Source organism: Halichoerus grypus, chromosome 8, assembly GCF_964656455.1.
Source record: "Halichoerus grypus chromosome 8, mHalGry1.hap1.1, whole genome shotgun sequence".
Lineage (NCBI taxonomy): Eukaryota > Metazoa > Chordata > Mammalia > Carnivora > Phocidae > Halichoerus > Halichoerus grypus.
Window position 1 is genome coordinate 71,427,413 of NC_135719.1, and position 24,113 is coordinate 71,451,525.

General features: G+C 43.8%; 2 protein-coding genes, 1 long non-coding RNA gene and 1 other non-coding gene across 7 annotated transcripts in view; 2 read left to right on the forward strand and 2 right to left on the reverse strand.

Moving 5' to 3' along the window:
* The window catches only part of EIF2AK4 (eukaryotic translation initiation factor 2 alpha kinase 4), a 106,276-nt gene extending 104,492 nt beyond the window's left edge, over positions 1–1,784 (reverse strand). Inside the window, exon 1 of one of the 3 annotated variants that reach the window (XM_036110685.2) lies at positions 1,546–1,783. In XM_036110685.2, coding sequence (XP_035966578.1) covers positions 1,546–1,689 — 144 coding nt within the window. In that variant the 5' untranslated portion in view covers positions 1,690–1,783. Of the gene's footprint in view, positions 1–1,545 lie in introns of all 3 variants that reach the window. The other 2 variants (XM_036110689.2, XM_036110694.2) reach the window with 2 other exon arrangements.
* LOC118547312 (uncharacterized) lies at positions 1,116–15,536 on the forward strand. 2 transcript variants are annotated; one of them, XR_013440587.1, is made up of 4 exons: positions 1,116–1,381; positions 6,555–6,725; positions 14,248–14,465; positions 15,364–15,536. It is a non-coding gene; the product is annotated as an uncharacterized LOC118547312 (long non-coding RNA). The 2 variants fall into 2 exon arrangements; XR_013440586.1 differs by lacking the exon at positions 6,555–6,725.
* On the reverse strand, positions 10,034–10,140 carry LOC118547313 (U6 spliceosomal RNA). The gene has a single exon (XR_004923052.2). It is a non-coding gene; the product is annotated as a U6 spliceosomal RNA (small nuclear RNA).
* Positions 15,537–19,914: 4,378 nt separating the features above from the next.
* Positions 19,915–24,113, forward strand: part of GPR176 (G protein-coupled receptor 176) — a 115,264-nt gene continuing 111,065 nt past the window's right edge. Inside the window, exon 1 of the mRNA XM_036110698.2 lies at positions 19,915–21,023. Within this exon, the coding sequence (XP_035966591.1) occupies positions 20,852–21,023 (172 nt within the window). The 5' untranslated portion in view covers positions 19,915–20,851. The remainder of the gene's footprint in view (positions 21,024–24,113) is intronic.

Here is a 24,113-nt window from a genome sequence, read left to right on the forward strand (position 1 = left end):
CTCTGCTCAGCAAGGAGCCTGCTTCTCCCTCCCCCTGACTGACACTCCCCGTTTATACTCTCTCTCTGTTAAATAAATAAATAAATAAATAAATAAAATAAATAAATAAATAAATATTTTTTTTTCAAAAGAGTGGCTCTGAAGGAGGTCTTACAGACTTTGCCTTGAGTCCATGGGTACACTTTGTGACTCCCATTTTGGCTGCTTAATGGGCCTACTTACTGGTTCTCGATGTTTAGAAAGACAAGTTACCACATCACCAAAAAGTAATATTATTTTTAATATAAGGATGTATAAGAGGAGTATTTACATTTTTACTACTTCAGGTTAAAAAAAAAAAAAACTTTTGAAATTAAGCACTAGAAAAGTAAGCTTCCCGAGGGCAAGAGGTTTGATGTGTTTTGTCCTGGACGGTATTCCTGATGCCTAGAACAATAAATATTTAATGAAGGAAGAATCACTTTGAGTGAAAGGGAGAATGTTTTTGCTCTGACAGCTGCAGAAAATCCTGTTAAGGAAATCCCGGATACAGGCAGATGCTGTGAAATGCAGGAATGACAGTCCGGGAAGGAAGAGACTACCTTTTAAATGATATTCAGAGACAATTCTTCATGGATCGGGGAGAAACCATCAGTGTCAGCTGCTTATAATGAGCCTTAACTCCCAGACAAAAGGGAAAATAATATTTTAAACCAAATGCCATTTCAAAGGTCTAAACTCGGGGCGCCTGGGTGGCTCAGTCGTTAAGCGTCTGCCTTCCGCTCAGGTCATGATCCCAGGGTCCTGGGATCGAGCCCCGCATCAGGCTCCCTGCTCCTCCGGGAGCCTGCTTCTCCCTCTCCCACTCCCCCTGCTTGTGTTCCCTCTCTAGCTGTCTTTCTCTCTGTCAAATAAATAAAACCTTAAAAAAAAAAACAAAGGTCTAAATTCAGCGCACTCCTCCATTACGACGAAGATGAATGTATTCTGTACGCTGTAAGTGCCTTAAAGGAAGTTGTTCCAGGCCCGAAAACAGTGAGGACGCCTGGGGAGTACAGTGGGGTTTACACGGTTTATAGTTCTGCACACAAGGGAGGGTGAGACTTGAAGGGAATAGTGATTGGGGGGGAGGGGGGATCAGCAAGGTCTGTGCAAGCGCCTCCAAGCGTCGCCAGAATAAAGTTGCAACGGATCTCTATGATGCACTGTTGTATCAAACTCAAGGGCTTTCAGCCGGGGGGAAAAAGGGCAAGACTGGAAGGAGGCAGGAATGCTACGGCCTATCAGTGGAAATGAGAAGCGTGAGGTAGGGCAGAGGAGCCGACCTGGAGAAGAGGCTGGGAGAGAATTCGGCCGAGGTGGGGGTTCTGAAGACCCCGGCGAGCGGGTGCAAGGACAAAAAGTAAGCGTGGGTGGAATCGGGAGGGACTAAAGGGCTGAAGAATCGTAAAAAGGGCCGGTGGCTCCGTGTCGGCGAGGCCAGGCCTGGCCTGGCCGGGGGAAGTCGCGCAGAGGAAAGACTGGGCCGCAACACCCCAGCACCGCCCGGACCAGCCACGTTCCTACCGATTTGCACGCGTCCGGTCGCAGGTCCTGGAAGTCGGCGCCGTAGATGGCCTCCAGAGCCTGCAGCTCATGCTCCTGCCGCTGCGGGTAGCTCTCCGGCGGCTCGTCTCGGCCGCGCCCGGGGGCCCCACGGCCCCCAGCCATGGCGACGCGGTGGCCCAAGCCGGGCGGCCTTGTGGTGGCGGTGATGGGCACCCGGCGGGCTCCAGGGCTGGGCTCCGCTCCGCTCTCCAGACAGGCCCGTGGGCGGGGCTCCGCGCCGGGGGCAGGTCCGTGGGTGGGAGCTGCGCGCCAGGGCGGGGCTCCGCGCCGGGGGCGTACCCGGGGCTGGGCACAGCGCCCAGAATTGGCTTCAGCAGCGGGAGGACCAGCTAGCGGAAGCAAGGGAAAGAGGCCAGGATATGGCCTTGCTTATTTTTTGCGGGAGAGCCAGAGCAAAGAAATCTGCAAGAACGTGGGAAAATAAATCAGTCAAAATGGAATGATAACGCCGGATGTTTTCACGAAATGCCTGGAACTTCTTTACTCCAGCACCATAGGGAGAGGAAACTCAAAGGGCAGACTTTGATGGGTTTTCAACTCAACTTAGGTTCTAACCTTGAACCTTCCCTCAAGACTACTAGGAGTAAAGTGACCTTTACTCCGCGTCCTCTCAGCTTTGTGCCCCCAAACTCATCCCTTTAAGGATGGATTCACCTGCCCTTTGTCCCTACATTCCCACCTTTAAGAATCTTCATTATCACCTTACAATTTCAACTTTAAAATATTGGGATGCCTGGGTGGCTCAGTCAGTTAAGCATCTGCCTTCGGCTCAGGTCATGCATGATACCAGGGTCCTGGGATGGAGCCCTCCATCAGGCTCCTTGCTCAGCAGGGAGCCTGCTTCTCTCTCTGCCTGCTATCTCCTGCTTGTGCTCTCTCTGACAAATATATTTTTTTTAAAAAAGTGCAACTGAAAGATGCCTTTCCTTCAGCCATCTTTTTGAACTGCTAAGGAAGGAGAGTTGGAAGAAAGGCAGGCAGAGAGAAGGACCCCGCCCTAAGAGGAAACCACCCTTAAAAGGATTTTACACCACCCTGGAAGGAGCCCTCCACCCTTTCCCAAGTGATAGGTAGATGACAAAAACCTGATTGGGTGACAGGTGCAGGGAGGGTTAATCAGATTAAAACATCCTGCCAACAATCCCAGAAAAACCCCTAGATCTAAATGCCAAATCGGCGACCCTCTCTGGTCCCTTTCCTGTTGGGAAGCTTTGTACTATCGCTCAATAAACTTTATTGTCCCTCAATAAACTTTGCTTGGCTACCCACCACTCTTCATCTGGTCTCCCTCTTCATTCTTCAAAGCGTTGTGACCAAGACCCACAGGCACTGAAAGACAAGAAATCCTGTAACACTACAGTTCCATGAAGAGAATTATGTTCCATGCCCAGTTTACTTAATGTGAATTTAGGTCTTTCTGTTATAATCCTGCCTCCAAGCATATTTTTCTTTTCTTTTTTTTTTAATTTTATTTGCTTGAGAGAGAGAGACAGAGAGCATAAGCAGTGGGGAGGGATCTGAGCAGAGAGCCCAATGCAAGACTTGATCCCAGGACTCTGGGATCATGACCTGAGCTGTAGGCAGACGCTTAACGGACTGAGCCACCCAGGCACCCTCCAAGCATGTTTTTCTTTTTTTTTTTTTTAAAGATTTTATTTATTTATTTGACAGAGACACAGTGAGAGAGGGAACACAAGTAGGGGGAGTGGGGGAGGGAGAAGCAGGCTTCCCGCTGAGCAGGGAGCCTGATGTGGGGCTCGATCCCAGGACCCTGGGATCATGACCTGAGCCGAAGGCAGACGCTTAACAACTGAACCACCCAGGCACCCCTCCAAGCATATTTTTCCAAGTGCCATTTCCTTTATCTACCTCTCCTACCCCTATACTGTTTGCTAAATAATGATTACTTAAGTATCTTGCTGTCATCTATTCACTCAGTGCTGGCTCAGATAACAGAGATATCTGGCCCAGATAATATGATAACACAAATGCACTAGTTTGACCCAAGGCCTCTTCAAACTGTCTTCTCCTTCCTTCCCCTGGGAGCTGTTCTTTTTCCCGCAATCTGTATCTAGGTAAATGGTGCCACTCTGCCTACATTGGCCCAAGCCAACGAAGTGGTGTTCTGGATTCCTTTTCTCTCAACTTTCACATTCAGGTAGTCCATTTCTTCAATCTATCCACTTCACTCCATCCCATTACCACTAACTTACTTCACACCACAATCATCTCTTCCCTGGATGACCTTAACAGCTCAAAAAACAGTCACTGTCTTCATTTTTGATCCATTTGAAGCCATTTTTCCTATTGCAGCCAGAATAATATTACTAAATCACAAATAGGATCTCACTCCAATCTTTAAAATCTTTCAACTTCTCCATTGGTCTTTTATTTAAAAACTTTAGTTATAGAAAATTTGAAACATATGTCAAAGTAGAAGAAATATTATAATAAACCTTCCTACACTTGGGGCTCCTGGGTGGCTCAGTCAGTAGAGCATCTGACTCTGGATCTCGAGGTTGGTGAGTTCAAGCCCCACACTGGACGTGGATTCTACTTAAAAAATAAACATATAAATAAATAAAAATAAATAAACCCTCCTGTACTCATTACCCAGCTTCAACAGTTATAGATATCTTGCCAGTCTTATTTCATTTCTCACCCTCCACCCCAGCTCTGTAGGAGTGAATCTCAAAGAATCTCAAACATCATTTTTTTCTATAAATACTTAAATATGTATCTCTAATAGGTCAAAGACTTTTTACAAACATAATATGCTTACAGCTTAAAAATGTAACAATTGTTTAACATCATTTAATACCCATCTATATTCAAAATTCTCAGTTTGTCTAAATTAAAATCTGTACTGGGTGATGGACCTATAAATGACATAATCAAAACAATCAGCAAGATTTGAAGGGGGGGTGGTGTCTGTGGACTAGGTGACAGTATTGTATTAGTGTTCATTTCCTGACTTTAATGGTTGTACTGTGGTCATTTAGAAAAATGTCCTTGTCCATAGGAAATTTCCACTGCTGTCTTAAGGGGTAATAAGAACATGCAGTTAGCTCCCAAATAATTCAGAAAATGGAGGGAGGGATTATGATTAAGTCAAATGTAGAATGTAGACTATTGGGGAATTTAGTGGAAGGATGTATGAAAGTTCTTTGGATGATTCTTGTAACTTTTATGTAAGTTTGAAGATATTTCAAAGTCAAAATTTCACAATAAAAGAAACTGACAAACTGTTTTCCAAAGTGGTTGTATCATTTTATATTCCCACCAGTTTATGAGAATTCTAGTTATTCTATACCCTTACTAGTAGTTGGTATTGTCAGTCCTTTATATATATATATATATATATATATATATATATATTTTTTTTTTTTTTTTTTTTTTAAGATTTTATTCATTTATTTGAGAGAGAGAGAGCACAAGCAGGGAGAGCAGGAGAAGGAGAAGCAATCTCCCCAATGAGCAGGGAGCCCGATGTGGGGCTTGATCCCAGGACCCGGGATCATGACCTGAGCTGAAGGCAGATGCTTAACCAACTGAGCCACCCATGTGACCCAGTCCTTTATATTTTAAACACCATAATAGATGTGTAGTAATATTTCACTGGGTCTTAATTTACATTTTCCTAATGATTAATGATGTTGAACATGTTTTTATGTGGTTATTTGGCATTCGTATATTTTTGGTTTATTCAAATCTTCTGCCCATTTAAAAAATTGAATTAATTGTTTTCTTATCATTAAGTTTTGAGAATCCCTTATGTATTCTGGAAGTAAATCCTTTATCAGATGTATGATTTACAAAGATTTTCTCCCAGTCTGTGGCTTGCCTTTTCATTCACTTTTTTTTTTTAAGGTTTTATTTATGTGTATGTGAGAGAGAGAGAGCACAAGCCAGGGGAGAGGCAAGCAGAGGGAGAAGGCTCTCTGCTGAGCAAGGAGCCCGACATGGGACTTGATCCCAGGACCCTGGCATCTTGACCTGAGCCAAAGGCAGCCATTTAACCATCTGAGCCACCCAGGCACCCTGCCTTTTCATTCTCTTAACAGTGTTTCACAAAGAACATAGTTCTTTTTTTTTTTAATCTCCCCTCCCCCCATATAGTTGTTAATTTGAAGAAATTCGGTTCCTCAGTTTTTTCTTCTATGAATCATGTTTTGTTGTGATATCCAAGAAATTTTTGCCTAACCCAAGATCACAAAGATTTTTCCCTGTTTTCTTCTAGAAGTTCTATGGTTTTAGGTTTTACATTAAGGTTCTTTCATGCAGTTTTAGTTTAAAAATAGTTAATATATATGCCTACATAAATATATGACACAGCTAGTCTACTCTTAGGTATTTAACCTGGAGTAATGAAAGTAATTTATATGAATGTTCATGACACCTTAATTCCCAAACTGGAAACAATCCAAAATGCTTATCATCAGGTAATGGAAAAATTGAGGTAAAAATAAATTGAGATATATCCGTACAATGGAATACTATTCAGCAATAAAAAGAAATACACTATCCATGGAATAATAAAATAGATGAATCTCAAAATAATTATGCTGAAAGAAGCCAGACAAAAGAGTACATCCTATAGTATTCCTTTTATTTTTTTTATATGATTCCATTTATATAAAATTCTAAAGAATACAAACTTAGTAATAGAATATAAGTGATCAGCTGGGATAGGGAGGACAGGGATAGGCCAGAGGGAGGGATTCCAGAGGGACGAGAAGAAACTCTTGGGGCTGAAGAATATGGTCATAATTTTGATTGTGGTGATGGTAGGCTCTCTTTGGCAGCACATATACTAAAATTGGAATGATTATGGTGATGGTTTCACAGGTGTATGCATATATCAAATTTTATCAAACAGTACAATTTGAGTATATGCAATTTATTGTATGTCAATTATAACTTAATAAGCTATTAGAAGACAAAAGTTGTTTTGTTTTGTTTTACAGTGGCTTTTTTCAGATACAAACAAAGTCCACACATTGCATTTGGTTGCTCTATGTCAAATAAAGGGTCAGCTCAGCAGGCTTGGAATGTACAAACTGTACCTTTCAAAGGAAAGACTGGCCCTTAAGTGGCCCCTGGGAGATAACTTCCGAGCATTCGGAGCATCCAGACTGGTAAGTGGGGCTAAGAACTTTTCAGGATACCCCAAGATTTTCTTATTCTCCAACCCCTCTCTAAACCCTTAGATCAAATCCCCAAGGAAGAGTCTCTACTCCCTCATGTACTCCCTGCTTCCCCAAAGTATATCTCCTGATCTTACTGTTTACCTTCAACTTACCAAGGAAAAACTCCCAGATTGGCTGTTGTACTCCAAATCTTAAAAACCACAATCCCCTTTCCCTTCATTCCTGAAGATTATTTTCCCTGGATGGAGAGTTCTGGGTCAACAGTTCTTTTCCTTCAGTACTTGAAAACTGTTTTGCCACTTCCTTCTGGCCCACATGGTTTCAATGGAAATCTATTGTTTTTACCCTACAGGTAATGTGGTATCTCTCTTTGGCTACTTTCAGGAATTTTTTTTTTTTTTTTTTTTTTAGTGTCTGGAAATTTGACTAGGACTATGATTTGTCTTGTGTGGATTTCACTGGATTTATCCTATTAAGAAGTCACTAAACTTCTCAAATCTCTAGATTTTTGCCAAATATAGGAATTTTTCAGCCATTACTTCTTTGAATACATTTTCTGCTCTGCCTTCTTTCTCCTCTCCATCCAGGAGATAAAGGCACTGATGTGTTCTTGCTGCTTTGTGGCCTGGCAGCCAGAAGCAGGAGAGGTAATAGAGCTCCTGCTGCTGAAGAAAGTATGAAATAAAAAATACTTAATGGCTTTTGCAGCACATAGTGGGTATTTGTGTGTATTTACACATTTACATACCCAAATGAATCTTATCCTTTAAATTCTGGAATAAGTTTTAACAAGATAAATTCTGGAATAAGTTTATATTTTTATTCCAAAGTTGTGCCATTAATTCCAACTCAAGACTATGAGTAATAGTGGGGCGCCTGTGTGGCTCAGTCGTTAAGCCTCTGCCTTCGGCTCAGGTCATGATCTCAGGGTCCTGGGATCAAGCCCCGCATCGGGCTCCCTGCTCAGCGGGAAGTCTGCTTCTCCCTCTCCCACTCCCCCTGCTTGTATTCCCTCTCTCGCTGTGCCTCTCTCTGTCAAATAAATAAATAAAATCTTTAAAAAAAAAAAAAGACTATGAGTAATAGTATCTTATAATCATATCTCATCTTTTAGCAAAGAAGATATTACTATCTTGATCACTTAATTCATCAGAATTTGTCCTAAGTAACTTTTGACTCTTTCAAAAAAAAAATCAAATTTATTTTTAAAGAACATATTTGTTATGATCAGGGATATAGAAAAGAATGTACCAGCTTCTGAAGTCACAAAAAAATGTTGGAGTCACAAAAAGATGTTGAGAAATCATGATATTCTTCAACAACTAAATAACTTCCCAAAGTGATTCCTTTAAAGGTGATAATACTTGTGGTATTTTAATTTTGGCATATTTGCTATTAAAAAACTAGTCATGTTTTATGACCACTGTGTTTATGTGCTCATATGTTAAGACTATTGAGGCTACCTGGGGGAGGGGAGTAATTAAACCTTGCACTTCCTAAATATTCTTTTTTTTTTTTAAGATTTTTTTTTTTATTTATTTGACAGACACAACAAGAGAGGGAACACAAGCAGGGGGAGTGGGAGAGGGAGAAGCAGGCTTCCCACAGAGCAGGGAGCTGGATGCAGGGCTAGATCCCAGGACCCCGGGATCATGACCTGAGCTGAAGGCAGATGCTTAACGACTGAGCCACTCAGGCACCCCAACACCTCCTAAATATTCTTGATGAATTTAATAGCAATTCACAGGTGCAAGGACTATTTCAAATTGGGGAACTGAATTAGGAGATACATTCATAGATTCATATCATTTCCCAATCCACATATTGAGATAATTTGGAATACATGAGAAGGCTGTGTTAGTATCTTTTTTTTTTAAAGGTTTTTTAAAAATTTATTCATTCGAGACACAGAGATACAGAGAGAGAGAGAGAGAATATGAGCAGGGGGAGAAGCAGAGGGAGGGGGAGAAGCAGGCCCCCCGCTGAGCAGGGAGCCCAATGTGGGGCTCGATCCCAGGACCCTGGGATCATGACCTGAGCCGAAGGCAGACGCTCAACCAACTGAGCCACCCAGGCGCCCCGAGTGTTAGTATCTTTTAAACAGATTATTGCTTTGATGGTAATTTAACATAGTAAAAACTAAAAACTAAGAACTACAAGGTAAACATATTGAGCCCAGTAATGTAAAGGCTAAATAATGGATTTCTAAATCTTCAAGTAAAATTTTCCAAAAGCCATGTTGTCCTTTGCTAATTGCAAATAAAGTAGTTCTTTTTTTTTTTTTTTTTTTTTTTCGAATTAAGTAGTTCTTACACACTTTTTGAAATACAAGGCTTGTTAGGCAGTATTTTATTTAAATATATAGAGAATTCTTTGTTGAAAGGTAAAACTTTTTCCCCCTTTGATATTTGTTTTCTTTAAGTTTAAATAAACAGAAATGGATCTTATACAGTTACTTTTTTTTTTTTTAAGATTTTATTTATTTGACAGAGAGAGACATAGTGAAATAGGGAACACAAGCAGGGGGAGTGGGAGAGGGGGAGAAGCAGGCTTCCCCCAATGCGGGGCTCAATCCCAGGACCCTGGGACCATGACCTGAGCCGAAGGTAGATGCTTAATGACTGAGCCACCCAGGCACCCCTAGAGGTTTTCATTATTTTGATATTATATTGTCCTCAAAATAACCCTACAAAATAGGCATTTTTTTTTTTTTTAAGTAAATCTCTATACCCAGTGTTGGGCTTGAACTTAGGACCTGGAGATCAAGCCAGCCAGATGCCCCCCCAAATAGACATTTTTATCCCTATTTGGTAAAGGAGGAAACTAAGAAAGGTCATGTAACTGCCCAGTGTCACAAATGGAATTGGTGGAGCAGGCATTCAAACCCAGGTACAACTGATTCCAACATTCATGCTGTCCCCTTTGTGCCCACTATACTAGAATCTTTTATCTTGAGGGAGTTGGTAGGTTTGCCAATGTAAAGAGCCAATCTGGTTTCTGGGAAAAAAAGAAATAGGTTATCACTTATACTAAGCTTAAGTATGCTCCAAAAAAGCCATTTAAATGACATAAATTTATCAGAGGCCAGTATGTTTTTGGACATGAAAAAGACCAATAGTTCTATTCAAAGATACCCAGAGGTTTTATTATCAGCCACTATTTTTATTTTACAAGGATCTAGGATATCCTATTGCCACTACCAATACACACAAAGATTTTTAAAGTTCCTGACTCAATACCTTCCATTCCCTAGAAATAAAGTCAAGTGTGTGTGTGTGTGTGTGTGTGTGTGTGTGTGAAATATGGGACGCTTCACGAATGTGCATGTCATCCTTGTGCAGGGGCCATGCTAATCTTCTCTGTATCGTTCCAATTCTAGTATACGTGCTGCCGAAACAAGCACAAGTCTGTGCTTTCTTAAATATGCAGGCCCCAGTTTTCATAATTATATCTGGCAGGATTGTCTGGTTTATGCTGTGATAATGAGTAGCTCCAAAAATCTTGGTTGTTTAGTAAAATCAAGGTTTATTTCTTGCTCATACAAAATTTGTGGCGGGTCTGGGTGGCTCACCAGGACTTCCTTCCTCCTACCCCAATCCACTATGGTGACTCAGAAACATAGTCTACTTCTGAGTCCACGTTTTAGCTCTTCCAGTTCAACCCAAGGCGTCTTCCACTATTACAGTGATCGAGCAGCAGAGAGACTTGAGAATCGCAAACAGCTTTACACTGCCACAGCCCAGAAATAATTTGTCACTTTTGCCCACATATTGTTAGTCATAATCATCACATGACCCTGCCCACTTGCAAGGGCATCTGAGAAAAAGTCTTCTGTGTATCTGGCAGAAGAGAACAACATATTGTTGAACGCTAATAATAGCTACATAATAAATCTGCATTATCTGTGTCTTATATAGGCATAGAAATAGCCATTTGGAAATAGAACCACTTGTTCCAGATAGGTAACCGGGGTCATGAGGACCCATCTTCCCTCAACATGCTTCTTGGGCTTACCAATGCAAAATACTCCCATTTCTCCAGCTTTTGTCTTCTCTTCGCCTTTAGTGAGAGGCCACACAGGAGCATGTGAGGGTGTGGTGTAGGGGACAGGAAGGAGGAGGAGGAGACCCTCAATGAGAAAGGAAAGAAGGAAGGAAGAAATAAAACCCATAGGCTCCTCTTCACTCCCCCCACCTTGGGTTTTGCAATTATCCTAAATCCTATTCCATTTCTTCTTCCCCCTACCCAAGCCCCCTCCTGCTTTTTTTTTTTTTAAGATTTTATTTATTTATATGACAGAGAGAGACACAGGGAGAGAGGGAACACAAGCAGGGGGAGTGGGAGAGGGAGAAGCAGGCCTCCCGCTGAGCAGGGAGCCCAACACGGGGCTCCATCCCAGGACCCTGGGATCATGACCTGAGCCGAAGGCAGACACATAACCCCCTGAGCCACCCAGGCACCCCCCTCCTGCTCTTTAATAAATGCCCAAGAAAGCTGGAATCTGGGACTTCTTTTGAACATAGATGAATCCTATTATATTCTATAAATATTGAAAGACTTGATATTAGCACCTATATGGAAATTTTGCCTGTCACTACACCACAGTAGTATAAGAGGAAAACACAGAGAAGATAATAGTTTTGTTTTGTTTTGTTTTTTAAAGATTTTATTTATTTATTTGACACAGAGAGAGAGAGAGAGAGCACAAGCAGTGGGAGGGAGAAGCAGGCTCGATCCCAGGATCCTGGGGCCACGACACAAGCCAAAGGCAGATGCCCAACCATCTGAGCCACCCAGGCACCTGATAATAGGGTTTTTTAAAATTACCTATTACCTTTTTGTTTTAGTCAGACTTTAACTAATTGGATGAAACCTGCCCATAGTAAGGAAGGGAATCTTCTTTTCTCAGCCTGCAGATTCAAATGTTAATCTCCATCCAGAAATACCTTCATAGAAAAACCCAGAATAGTGTGTGGCCAAATATCTGTGCAACCCAAATGGCTTAGTCAAGTTGACACACAAAATTAACCATCATATCTATTTTCCCATGGATACAATAAGGAAAATCCCTAAGCAAATGCCAGTAGGTATACGATTAAGAGAGGTGATTGGAGAAAGCTATGAGAATCTGTTCTATTCCGTGCTGCTATATTCCTGCCTTCCCAGCACACAGGCATTAACCTTTGTTAAATGAGTGAATTACTAGCATAAGAAGAGTAGCTCTTGGGGTGCCTGGGTGGCTCAGTCGTTAAGCGTCTGCCTTCCGCTCAGATCATGATCCCAGGGTCCTGGGATTGAGCCCTGCATCGGGCTCCCTGCTCAGTGGGAAGCCTGCTTTTCCCTCCCCCACTCGCCTTGCTTGTGTTCCCTCTCTCGCTGTGTCTCTCTCTCTGTCAAATAAATAAATAAAATCTTAAAAAAAAAAAAAAAAAAAGAAGAGTAGCTCTTTTAAATGCTGTGGAGAGTGAAGAAGGCAGACCTGAAAGACTAAGTAGGACCTCCCCGGGAGTCCTTAATCTCCAGAGAATCTCACTCCCTTTTTTTGTTCCCACTCTGCCTTGAGAACCCTATCATCATGTTTATTATTTCAATAAGAAAATGGTCCTTGAGTGCTAAAAAATGATTTAAAAACTTTGGGAACACAGGTGTTTTTAAAATTGGGAGAATGCCTTCTTATATTATTCATTATGGGAGAGGAATGTTACTTGTAAAAGCATTTTCTAAGAGCCAGAGGTTGCTTATTTTCTACCCCATTTCGCATTGAGACAGGGAAACTGAAGGACCCCGTAAAAGACTGCTTTTTTTTTTTGCTACCTCTACTCTTTTTATTTTTTTAAAGATGTTATTTATTTATTTGAGAGAGAGAGAAAGGAAGCAGGAACAACGGGGAGAGGGAGAAGCAGGCTTTCTGCTGAGCAGGGAGCCCAACATGGGGCTCCATCCCAGGACCCTAGGATCATGATCCAAGCCGAATGCAGATGCTCAACTGACAGAGCCACCCAGGCGCCCCTCCTTTTTTTTTTTTTTTTTTAGAATTATTTATTTAAGAGAGAGAGGGAAAGAGAGCATGCATGAGCAGGGTTGGGGTGGGGGTGGGCAGGCAAAGAGAGAGGGAGAGAGAACCCTAAGCAGACTCACATGATGCTGTGATCACAACCTGAGCTGACACCACGAGTCAGACGCCCAACAGACTGCACCACCCAGGTGCCCCTTGCTGCCACTATTCTCACTAGGACCTGCACCCCGCCTCACACATGCCTTACTGTACTTCCTCCTTGTAAAGGTCAAGGAGTTAATGATTACTTTGGAGACTTCCAGCACAATAGAAAGCATCTAAGGTGACCGGGTGAGGTCATCATGAAAGTTTTCCAAGACCACTGTCTTCTTACACCTTGATGCCAAGACCCCTAGCTCCAGGGCATAAGTGACTTATGGAGGACGCTTGAGCACTCGTCGTGGTTTTGCCCAGGGCCTGGTATGGCTGGGAGGATACATACAGCAGACCACCATCCTTAATTAAACAACAACAACAACAAAAAAGACCCCGATCAAAGACAAGACTCTCTCTCTTTTCAGGAGTCTCCCAGAAATTCTACTTGTATCTTCTCTCTATATATATCTTCAATAAACTCTGCTCACAATTCCTTTTGGCTCGTGTTTGATTTCCATTCTGCACGAAGCCCAGGATCCTCCTGGCTGGTCCTGTGGGAATCCCTCTGGGTTCTCAGACTCAGCCAGTCTGCATCATCATTACCTTTTACTGTAGTTCCAGAAATTTTGGGGTAAAAATTAACTAGCACATAAATGTAGATTGGTAGTCCTACCACCTGCCTTCAGCCATGGCTGTGTACCTGATTGTTGTCTGGTATTAATATTGACCAGCTCATAAACACATAACACCTATACATGGTAAGTAACTGGAGCAGACTCCAATTAATTTTTTTTTTTAAGATTTTATTTCTTTATTTGACTGAGAGAGAGAGCACAAGCAGGGGGAGCGGCAGGCAGAGGAACAGGGAGGAGCAGGGAGCCCAACATAGGGTTCTATCCCAGGACCCCAGGATCGTGACCTGAGCCGAAGGCAGACACTTAACCGACTGAGCCACCAAGGCGCCCCTTAATTTTTTTCCCCAACTTTTCAGGTTTAATTCCAGGAAAAAAGGTATCTAAAATGGGGCCTTTTGGTGGAGTTTTTTTTTTTTTCTTTTGGACAAAAGTAAAATAGGCATTATAGCAGATTATATTTTCCTTAAATGACTATAATATCTCTCATTCCACATGCTCTCCTTACAATATAACTGCCACTTCGCCCATTTAGAAGTACAGTCTATGTACTTTCCCCATAAATGTGGTGTTTTTTGGGACTGCTTCAACAAATAGTTGAACTGATCCTATGTGACTTCTGAGATTAGGCCACAGAAGTCAATATAACTGCTCCACTTCAACTACCCCCATGTTGACGTCAAACTTCCTAAATAGGTTCTCCTTTCTAGCTTATTTCTTCACTCAGGCAAAGGACCCTGTGGGCAGAGCATCCCCTGACAGAAACTGAAACTACTACTCAAGCAATAAGGACTGCCCTGAGCCAGCATGACCCTGCAGGTGATTGATTTCAAGACAATGATTGACCTGACCCTCACTGCCCACCTGCGCATACCTAGTGTTGGCCTCACTGAAATAAATTCCTTTCTTGGTTCACCACCACTCATTTCTCTGTCTTAGGATTTGGTGAGTGGCGAGTGGGCGAACCTTGTTTGTTTGGGAGCCCTGGAGCCAGGTGCTTTTGTACCCCTGTGCCCCAGCTACACCTTGTCCTCTTGGAAATTTCTTGGAGTGCTCACTTTTGGAACATAGCTGCCAGACAGTGAGGAAGCCTCCACATGGAGGGCCACCTATAGGTATTCCAGCTCACAGTCCTAGCTGAAGTCCAGCATCAACTGACAGACACGTGAATGAACAAGCCTTCAGATTCCAGACCCTGGCCTTGATTTTGAGCTGCCCCAGCTTATGTCATGTGGTGCAGACAAGCTGTGCCATTGAGCCTTGACCAAATTGCATATCTGTGAGCAAAATAAATGATTGTTGTTTTTTAGTCTACTAAGTTTGCAATGACCAGACAAGTATAAATAACACTACCATAGACACTTAACATATATTTAAATCCTATCCGATATCTTATATCAATCAAATTATCCTGTACTTGGTGAAAACAAGTAAGGGACAGGCGGAGCTAGGTAGGGAGAGATATAAGGGGCTCTGGGATCAGGCTCACAGAAATCCCAAAAATGCGGGGATGTAAGGAAACCAGAGATAAGGGAACAAACCAGACCACCCTGCCCTAGGCCTGTATGTGTGTGTATCTTTTTTATGATGGTCACCTGTGACCAACAAAGAATAACCAGACCCTAATAAAAGAAGTAAGCCATTAAAGATATTATCACCAGTCCTTACTCCAGCCAAGATATCATAAGACTTGATAAGGACATAAGCGCCTTGGTCAGTTCTAAATAAAAGACTACCAGTGGAGGCTCATGTTGGTAACCGTGTCCAGACCCCCTCTCACTCCTGAGGTTTTTTTTTCTGTATCCTTGCTTAATAATTTTTTTTTTTTTAGATTTTGACACAGAGAGAGAACACACACAAGCATGGGGGGTGGCAGAGGGAGAGGGAGAAGCAGACTCCCTGCTGAGCAGGGAGCCCGATGTGGGGCTTGATCCCAGGAATCTGGGATCATGACCTGAGCCGAAGGCAGACGCTTAACCAACTGAACCACCCAGGTGCCCCTGCTTAATAAACTTCTATCGCTTTACTCATTCTCCTTTGTCTGTGAGATTGATTCTTCGACTCTGTGAGACAAGGACCTAGGTCTTAGCACACAGCCACACTCAGGGAACCTGGGTTTATTTTTAAGTAATCAAGTAATCTCTATGATGTAGTTTTGGAATGTTAGTGAGGTCCGGAGCCCATGGCCAAGAAAGAATTCTTGAGATGACTTTGGTACAAAAAGGTGATTTTATTCAAGTATGGGAACAAGACCCCGGGGCAGAAAGAGCTACGGCACTGGTGTTGTAAGGAATGGCTGATTATGTACTTGGGAGTTGGGGGAGGTAAGGAAAAAGGGAGATGTCCAAAAAGGACTTTTATATGCTGAAGAAGATTCATATGCTAAAGAAGATACTGGGCCGGGCTATTGGCAAGCTGAAGTTGTTTTTCCCTCTAGCAAGCAAAGTATTAACATTAAGACCCTTGGGAATTTCCTGGAGGAATGTCTCACCTATCCCACCCAGGAGTGGGGTGGGGGAGGGGGGGTTGTTGTTGTTGTGGGGTGTCAGCTTATGCTTTGTCCTCAGTTTACCTTCTGCTCCCTCATCATCTACACACAATGTAGGGCTCAAATTTACAACCCCAAGATCAAGAGTCACATGCTCCACTGACTGAGCCAGCCAGATGCCCCAAGTTAATTTCTTTCTTTCTTTCTTTTTCTTTTTTTCCCTTTCTTTCTTTCTTTTCTTTCTTTCTTTTCTTCCTTTCTGCTTTCTCCCTTCCTTCCTTCCTCTTTTTCTTTCAGATTATTTATTTATAGAGAGAGAGAGAGAAGGAGCAGAAGGAGAGGCACAAGCAGACTCCTCGCCGAGCACGGAACCCGATGCAGGACTCAATCTCAGGACCTTGAGATCATGACCTGAGCCCAAATTGAGCTACCCAACTCAACCAACTGAGCCACCCAGGCATCCTTCAAGTTAATTCTTAATTCTATTAACCTTACACCCTAACACTGTCATCAGCTAGATCCCAAGAGCTGATCTTTACTGCTCACCTGCTTGTACCCACCAATCTTTGTCCTATAGTTTTCCTTAAGCTCTTAACTCAGGCAAAAGACCCTATACACAGAGCATCCTGTGATGGAAACCAAAACTACCCCTCAAGCAATACTGACTGCTGTGATAGAGAGCTGGTCTAGACCACCCAGACCAGTTTGAGCTTAACCCCTGTCTCATTCCTGCGCAAACGGACCATGATGTGACCCACAGAGTGACCAAGAGTTACCCTTACATTATTATTATTATTATTTACCCTTACCTCATTATAATACTAAAATCTCCACCCGAGGAGGAGCACAAGCCTCATTTACATAACATACAATGTATGTATAGGTATGTTTCCTCAAGGTGCATGTGAGATCTTATGCCCACCTCTACATATAACACTAAGGCTCCCTTATCTAAATATTCATCCTAACCCTAAATAAAAGGATCCCATTCTTCCTTGCTTGGGAGTCATGGCTTTGGAAGTTATTCCCCATGATCTCCTTATTTACTGCAAATAAAGTTTCCTTTGTGGGACAACTCACCTGGTGTAGTTCCTGATGTAGGAAAGAACCTTAGGGTTCGAAGCTGACAGCCAAGAAAGAATTCTTGAAACATTTTTGTGCAAAAAGGTGGTTTTATTAAAGCACAGGGACAGGACCTGTGGGCAGAAAGAGCTGTACCGGGATTATGAGGAGTGGACCATTATATACTTTCAAGTTGGGAGGGGGTTAGGGATAGCATAAGTCTCTAAGGAATTTGGAAGCAAGTTTTCCAGGACCTTGAGGGGGCTAGCTAATTATTGGGAAAACGTCATTTATTACCGACTAATAAAACCTTAGTCATGAGACCTTTCAGATGTATATCAGGGGCCATATGCCTGGGGGGTGATTGCCAACACTATCTTGGGGGGTTTAGAGATAAGGACATTTTTAAAGGAATTTTTATATGTTAAAGTAGACTTACAGGATTCTAGGGAGGGGTGGGGCTAGGATTGCCTTTTACCCTTAGCAAAGTCAGAAGGTCACTCTGCCTGTTTCAAGGACTTATCCATGGGCTGTAAGTAGTAAGGGAATTTAATAATTTTTCTTCTGCCTTTGTTTCCCACATCAGTTCCTGTGACTCACCAACGAGCTAACTCAGGTTAGTTTGGTTACAATACCAATCTAGGGGTTATAGAGAATTTACTGGTATCTTTTCAGAATAAAAAAATGAGAGGTTTCTTGCTTTACTAAACCCTTTACATCTACAAAATTGACCCTTCTCTACGTATTTTTTTTTAAAGATTTTATTTATTTGTCGGGGGTGGTGTATAAGCAGGGGGAGCGGCAGGCAGAGGGAGAAGCAGGCTCCCCAAAGAGCAAGGAGCCAGATGTGGGACCTGAGCCAAAGGCAGACACTTAACTCATCGAGCCACCCAGGCATCCCTCTTTTCTACAACTTTATCCCAGCTCTTCCTAGTAGTTTTTGTTTTTTTAAAGATTTTATTTATTTATTTGACACAGAAAGACAGCTAGAAAGGGAACACAAGCCGGGGGAGTGGGAGAGGGAGAAGCAGGGTCCCCGCCGAGCAGGGAGCCCGATGCAGGGCTTGATCCCAGGACCCTGGGATCATGAGCTGAGCCGAAGGCAGACACTTAACGACTGAGCCACCCAGGCGCCCCTCTTCCTAGTAGTTTTGAATAGGGAGTGGCAGGTAAAGAGGTATTTTTACAACTGCTACTAAACAACTCATTTACAAAACACATTCTTCTTCAGCCTTTTCTACCGGAGCGTGCTGGATGTTGCTGAATGACTACTACATTTTGTTTTGTAATGATTATAGTGCAAGGGGTTTGAAAAATATGTTTGGATGTTAAGAACTAATTTTAACTACTAGAAATGGCTTTTTAAAAAAAATACACAATTGATCAGTAATTTTGATGTGGGAAACAAAGGCAGAAGGAAATGTAGATTGACAAATACTTGAGGCAGGCAGAGTATAATGTTCCTCCAGGAACCTCCCAACTGTCTTAATGTTAAAGCACTGGTAGAGGGGAAAAATAACTTTCATTTGACAATAGCAAGGCCTTGGGTATCCTATGAGTCTTCTTTAGCATAAGAAAATCCTTTTGGAACTTCCTTTACCTTTACTTCCCCCAACCTCAAAGTACATAATCAGTTGCTCCTCACAATTCTGGGGCAACAGCCCAAGGTCCTGTCCCATGCTTTAATAAAACCACCTTTTTTGCGTGGAAGCCATCTTAAGAATTCTTGGCAGTGGGCTCTGGACCCCACCACCACCAACATTCCAAAACTACATCATTTTTGCCTCTCCTCTTTTTATGGCCTCTGAAATGTTTAAAGTAACTGCTTACATGGAGGATTATTATGTGCAGATATTGTGAAACCCAATAATGTACAAGACATGGAGGGCTTTTTTGCTCTTTAAAGACTTCATGTCTTGCACACTGTAAGTGAAATAGTCACATTGTAGCAGGATCAGCCTTGAGACCACCAAGAATTTTGGTAATTTTTTTTTTTTTTAAAGTAATCTCCACAGCCAACATGGGGCTGGAACTCATAAGCCCAAGATGAAGAGTCCCATGCCCTACTGACTGGGCCAACCAGGTGCCCCAAGAAATTCTGTTATTCTACTCAATTCTTAAGAGTTAGTATGCAGGAACCTAACGCTATCAGTCAGTATGTTAAAGCCCTCTACCAACTCCTTCACTAATTAAAAGGAAACCAATTTCCAAAACTTCAAAACAGCACATCTTTAGTTGTCTTTTCCTCTCATTTCTCCTTTTCTCCAGATCCTTTCTCTGGATGCAGTACACGTTCCTTTTACTACTCAGCTACTCTTTACTGTTTCTTGTTCACTTGGTTATCCCAGCTTCCCAACTTTTTGCATCAGCTGGCAGGAAGTTGCTCCCTCCCCAAGTATTCATTCTTCAGATTGCACCAGACTTGGGCCGTACTGTGTACCTTTTAGAAATGAGACTCAGTAACAAGGTCCAGGAAACCGTGCACGGTATTCCTAAATTTTACCTTTCATCTTCAGCTACACCCAAGGCGTCACTGAGGGGCCAAAAACTGGGATACCTGCCCAGGTGACATTGTAGTGTAATTATAAGCCTCTCAGGCAGCCCCTGCTCAAGAGATAAGGGGCAGTAATCACAGGAGTAAATAAAGCGAAGCCGGGGAAGCGCTTTGAACGCATCCACTGCAGCCAAATCAGGACCCCCGCACCTCCCACGCTCCAGCCTTGGCAGTCGCGCTTGGAACGGCCAACATGGCGCCATCCCCTCGGCCCCCTCGGCGTGGGGGGCGGAGCCGCGCGCATCACGTGACCACCGCCCCCCCCCACCCCCCCTCCGGCAGCGCTCCCTTCGCCTGCTCCCTTCCCTTGCTCCTGGAGCGCGCGGGTAGTCCGGCGGTGCGCAGATGGTGTCCTGCTCCTGTAGGGGCGTCCTCCCTTGTCCCGGCGCGTCCGCGAGCGTCTCCCCCCGCAGCAAAGGCGGGAGCAGGGCCAGGAAAGGGGGCGCTAGGCCGTGCAGAGGCAAAGGGGCTCCAGAACGGTGTCTCTTGCCGCTGACACCGAGGCGGGAGGTTGGAGTCCCGGACTAGGGGCTGGGCCAGAGGAGACCGCGCCGGCGTCCTGGGGGACGGCCGGGCGCGTGAGGGCGAGGCTGTTGGGCGATTCAGGGCATTCCGCCCAGACCGTAGGTGCCGTCGGGGACTCCGGGTCCCCTCGGAGCTCCGGTCACTTGGCTTGGGCATTTCACAGGTTTCCCATCGTCATCCAGCCCCTCAGAGCCATCAGGATTGATCAGCCAAATGTTCTCGTCCTCCTGAGGAGAGGGGTCAAGCCCGTCAGCCGGAGGGGACTCGAGAGGGATGGCCCGGCCCTCGGGGGGTGGAAGGAGCAGAGGTTGAAGAGGGCGGCGGGAGCGGGGAGCACCTCCTTGACTATCAGATGCCTCCTGTGTTTCCATCTCTGCCGAGTGGGCTTGGCCGCGCTGTCTACCCGGGAGGAGGGACGGACGCAGCTCTGCCGGCTCTGACCGTGCCGCCTCCATGTGGCTGCTGACGGGGACCCAGGAGGGAACCGGCTTGGGGCGCAGCCTCGCCCTCCTCCCTCCCCGCCTCCCAGGCGCCGGGGCTGGCGATGTGGAGAGGTGAGGGGACCCGCGGCTGCCCCGGGTTCTCCAGGACTCCACCAGGCGCCCGCGTGTTCCACCGCACCCGGGGCAGGAGCGACCCAGGCGGGGCTCCGTGGTGGGCGGACGGGCGGGCGACGAGTGGAGCCGGAACCCCTTCCTCGACATGGGGCACAACGGCAGCTGGATCTCCCGAAACGCCAGCGAGCCGCGCAACGCGTCGGGCGCGGAGGCTGGGAGCGCCAACCGCAGCGCGCTCGGGGAGTTCGGCGAGGCTCAGCTGTACCGCCAGTTCACCACCACCGTGCAGGTCGTCATCTTCATAGGCTCGCTGCTCGGTAAGCCGCCTACGGGGGCGCCGCCCGGGTGGGCTTCCCGGAGCGCACAGGCTCGGAGGGGCCACGGGATCGGGGGCCGCGGGAGCCGCGGTGGATTCGGGGTGCCTGGCGAAGTGGAGAGAGTAGTGGGGTTTAAGAATGCGGGGATAACTGCAGGGAAGTTAAGCAGGGACGGTTGACTCCAGCCCCCAAGCTGGAAGCAGAAGAGTTCTCGTAGGGCTTTGTCTCGGTCCGAGGACCGTGCCTGGTACAGGAGGAGGTCCGCCTCCCGGGCAGCCCTTGCGGAACGCTTCGTGATGGGCACAACCCTGCCCAACAATCATTCCTCACCTCCTGGGTGCCTGGTCGGAGCGCTGGCCCGAGCTCCTGTTTACAAATAGCGAGGGACAAAGATTCTGTTTTGTTACTGATGACTGATGTGTTTTGCACTCCCGTCTATTCCCTATATAAAAAATTATTTTGAAAGAGACTTATGTTGCATATGTTCTATGGCTTTCTTCTTCGGAACACCGACCTGCTTGCTGGTAAACAATTCCGTGGAGTTAAACTCTATGGTGCCTTCTGATAACCCTAAGCAAAACAAATCCCAGCACATTTCTCTACCTGTATTTTGTCTGAAGTACAAAATATGCAGATTTAGGCATACTTGTTCAACGAACTGAAATGAGTGGTTAGTAAAAACGTTTGTCCACTAGCATGAGAATTACCTGTATTTCTGATAGGTACTCTTTAAATGATAAGTGATAGCAATACTCATTTCTGTTGAGGTTAGTTGAACATGTTGCATATTACTTGTAAATAAGTGACTTCCCTTCAAATGTAAATTTTCTGATAACGGCATTTAAATGGATGTAAAAAGATGTGATTATATGTGATATTGTGGTCAAGAGCAGTCCTAAAGTTTCGAAGTAGGAATAGATTTTTTGCAGACACCTGTCAATTTCCATGGAAATCAATATAAGTGACATCAGAAAGACTGGAAACATTTAATGTTTGGAATTTCCCTTCATAATTTCTCTAATTGTCATCCTCCTGTTCCACTATATCATACTGATTTTCCACTTCTTGTTATGAGGGCATTTTCAGGAGTAGATATCAATGTGGCTGTGTGTGTGTTAAGATGTGTTTTTAATGAGTAGAATGATAAATGCACATTAACAAAGAAAATGCTTGTGTATCAAATATTTGTATTCATTTAACAACAAACACTGAACACCTACTAGGTACCATGCACAATGAATTGTAGATTATTAGGAGTTAAATTCTAGTGTTGTCACATTTACTTAAAGTGTAGATTATTGGGGAGAGTAGAAGTGGCTGCATTTTTATTTCTGCAGGGTTTTACATATATATATTTGTTTTGTTTTCCCCATTGGGAACTCTAACAATGAAGAAAGATGATGATGGGAGAAATTTTCCCAGAGTTTGACTCCAAAATTTTGAGTACTATTGAAACAGAAAACAGAGCATGTATGTAAAGGGCATAGCAAATAGTGCACACTTAATGTTAGTTCTGTTTCCAGTGTACCATCTCTTTTGTAAATTACATTGGATTCAAGAATTGCTAGGTAGAGGTGTCCAGGTGGCTCAGTCGGTTAAGTGTCTGACTCTTGATCTCAGCTCAGGTCTTGGTATCAGGGTGGTGAGTCAAAGCCCCGTGTTGGTGGGTATAGAGCCTTCTTTTTTTTAATTTTTATTTAATTTTTAAAAAGATTTTATTTATTTGAGAGAGAGAGAGAGCACGAACAGGGGGGAAGCGTAGATTAAGAAGCAGACTCCCTGCTGAGGTGGGATTCCCAATGTGGGACTTGATCCTAGGACCCTGGGACCATGACCTGAGCCAAAAGAAGACGCTTAACGAGTGAGCCACCCAGGCTCCCCAATCTGCCCTTACTTCAACTCTTTTTCCCCACAGCGGTTTAATTGACAGGCAAGAACTGTTTTCGTGGCTTTCTCCCAAGAGGAGACTGATTTTCCTCTTGATTGTTAGTTATGCCTGGCTTGGTGAAGGAGGACATTATTTTCTCCCTTCCATGTTACTTGGCCCTCCTAAGAGAGAATTCCATTTGCTCTTTTTTCTTTTCAGAAAAAGTATAAATATGGTTAAATTTCATGAAATCAAAAGTCAGAACTTGGGCAAAAGGAAAGACAGCATGGGGTGCCTGGGTGGCTGTCAGTTAAGGGTCTGACTCCTGATTTTTGCTCAGGTCATGACCTCAGGGTCCTGGGCTCGAGCTGCACCTCGAGTTCTGCACTCAGTGCGGAGTTGGCTTGTCCCTCTTCTTATGCTCCTCTCCACTCCTCAAATAAAGTCTTCAAAAGGAAAGGCATTTCAGGTTTCCTTAAAATTTTAGCTGAATCATAACATAGCCTTGTGTACTTACTTACTGGTATTCTTGATTGTTTTTGAGGATTTCACCTGTATAAACATATCGGTGTAACTGAATCCTCCTGGTGATGCCAGCTGAGTCTCAGAGCTTAAATTGCAAAGCCAAGTAGAGTCAGTTGCAAGGCAAGTAAACTTGGGAAGCATAGTTTCATGAAAGCCTCCTCCCCCCCGCCCCCCGCCCCCCGCCCCCCGAGAAAACTCACAGATTAGGAATGAAAGAAAAACATTTATTATGGAAGAATCTTTAAGGCGGAAAAGTTAAGTGGAGAATGGAATAGTATCTAGAATAGCATGTGATGCTGATTTAATCTACTTGTTTCTCCTATCTGCAAATATAGACAAATGAGTTTTTATTTTTTCCCCTTTAAACAAACTCAGATATACTTCCTAGATTGCCTAAATAGATTTTTTTCATTAGAATTTTCAAAGGCCCACTGTTAGGTGAAAATAATTCCTGTGTACTATTGTGGTTTTACAGTCTTTTGGAAACTTTTAGTGCCCTGTATGAGGGAAAAAGTCAACTTGGGATGACTATAATATTCTAGCCATAGGGAACATTAATTGCTTTCAGAATGAACTCTCGAATTATATATAATACTCTTCAAATAATGCCTTTTGATGCTTTGTGTAAACTAGTGTTTCTCAGCCTTTTTTTAAAAATTTTTTTTAAAGGTTTTATTTACTTATTTGAGAGAGCACAG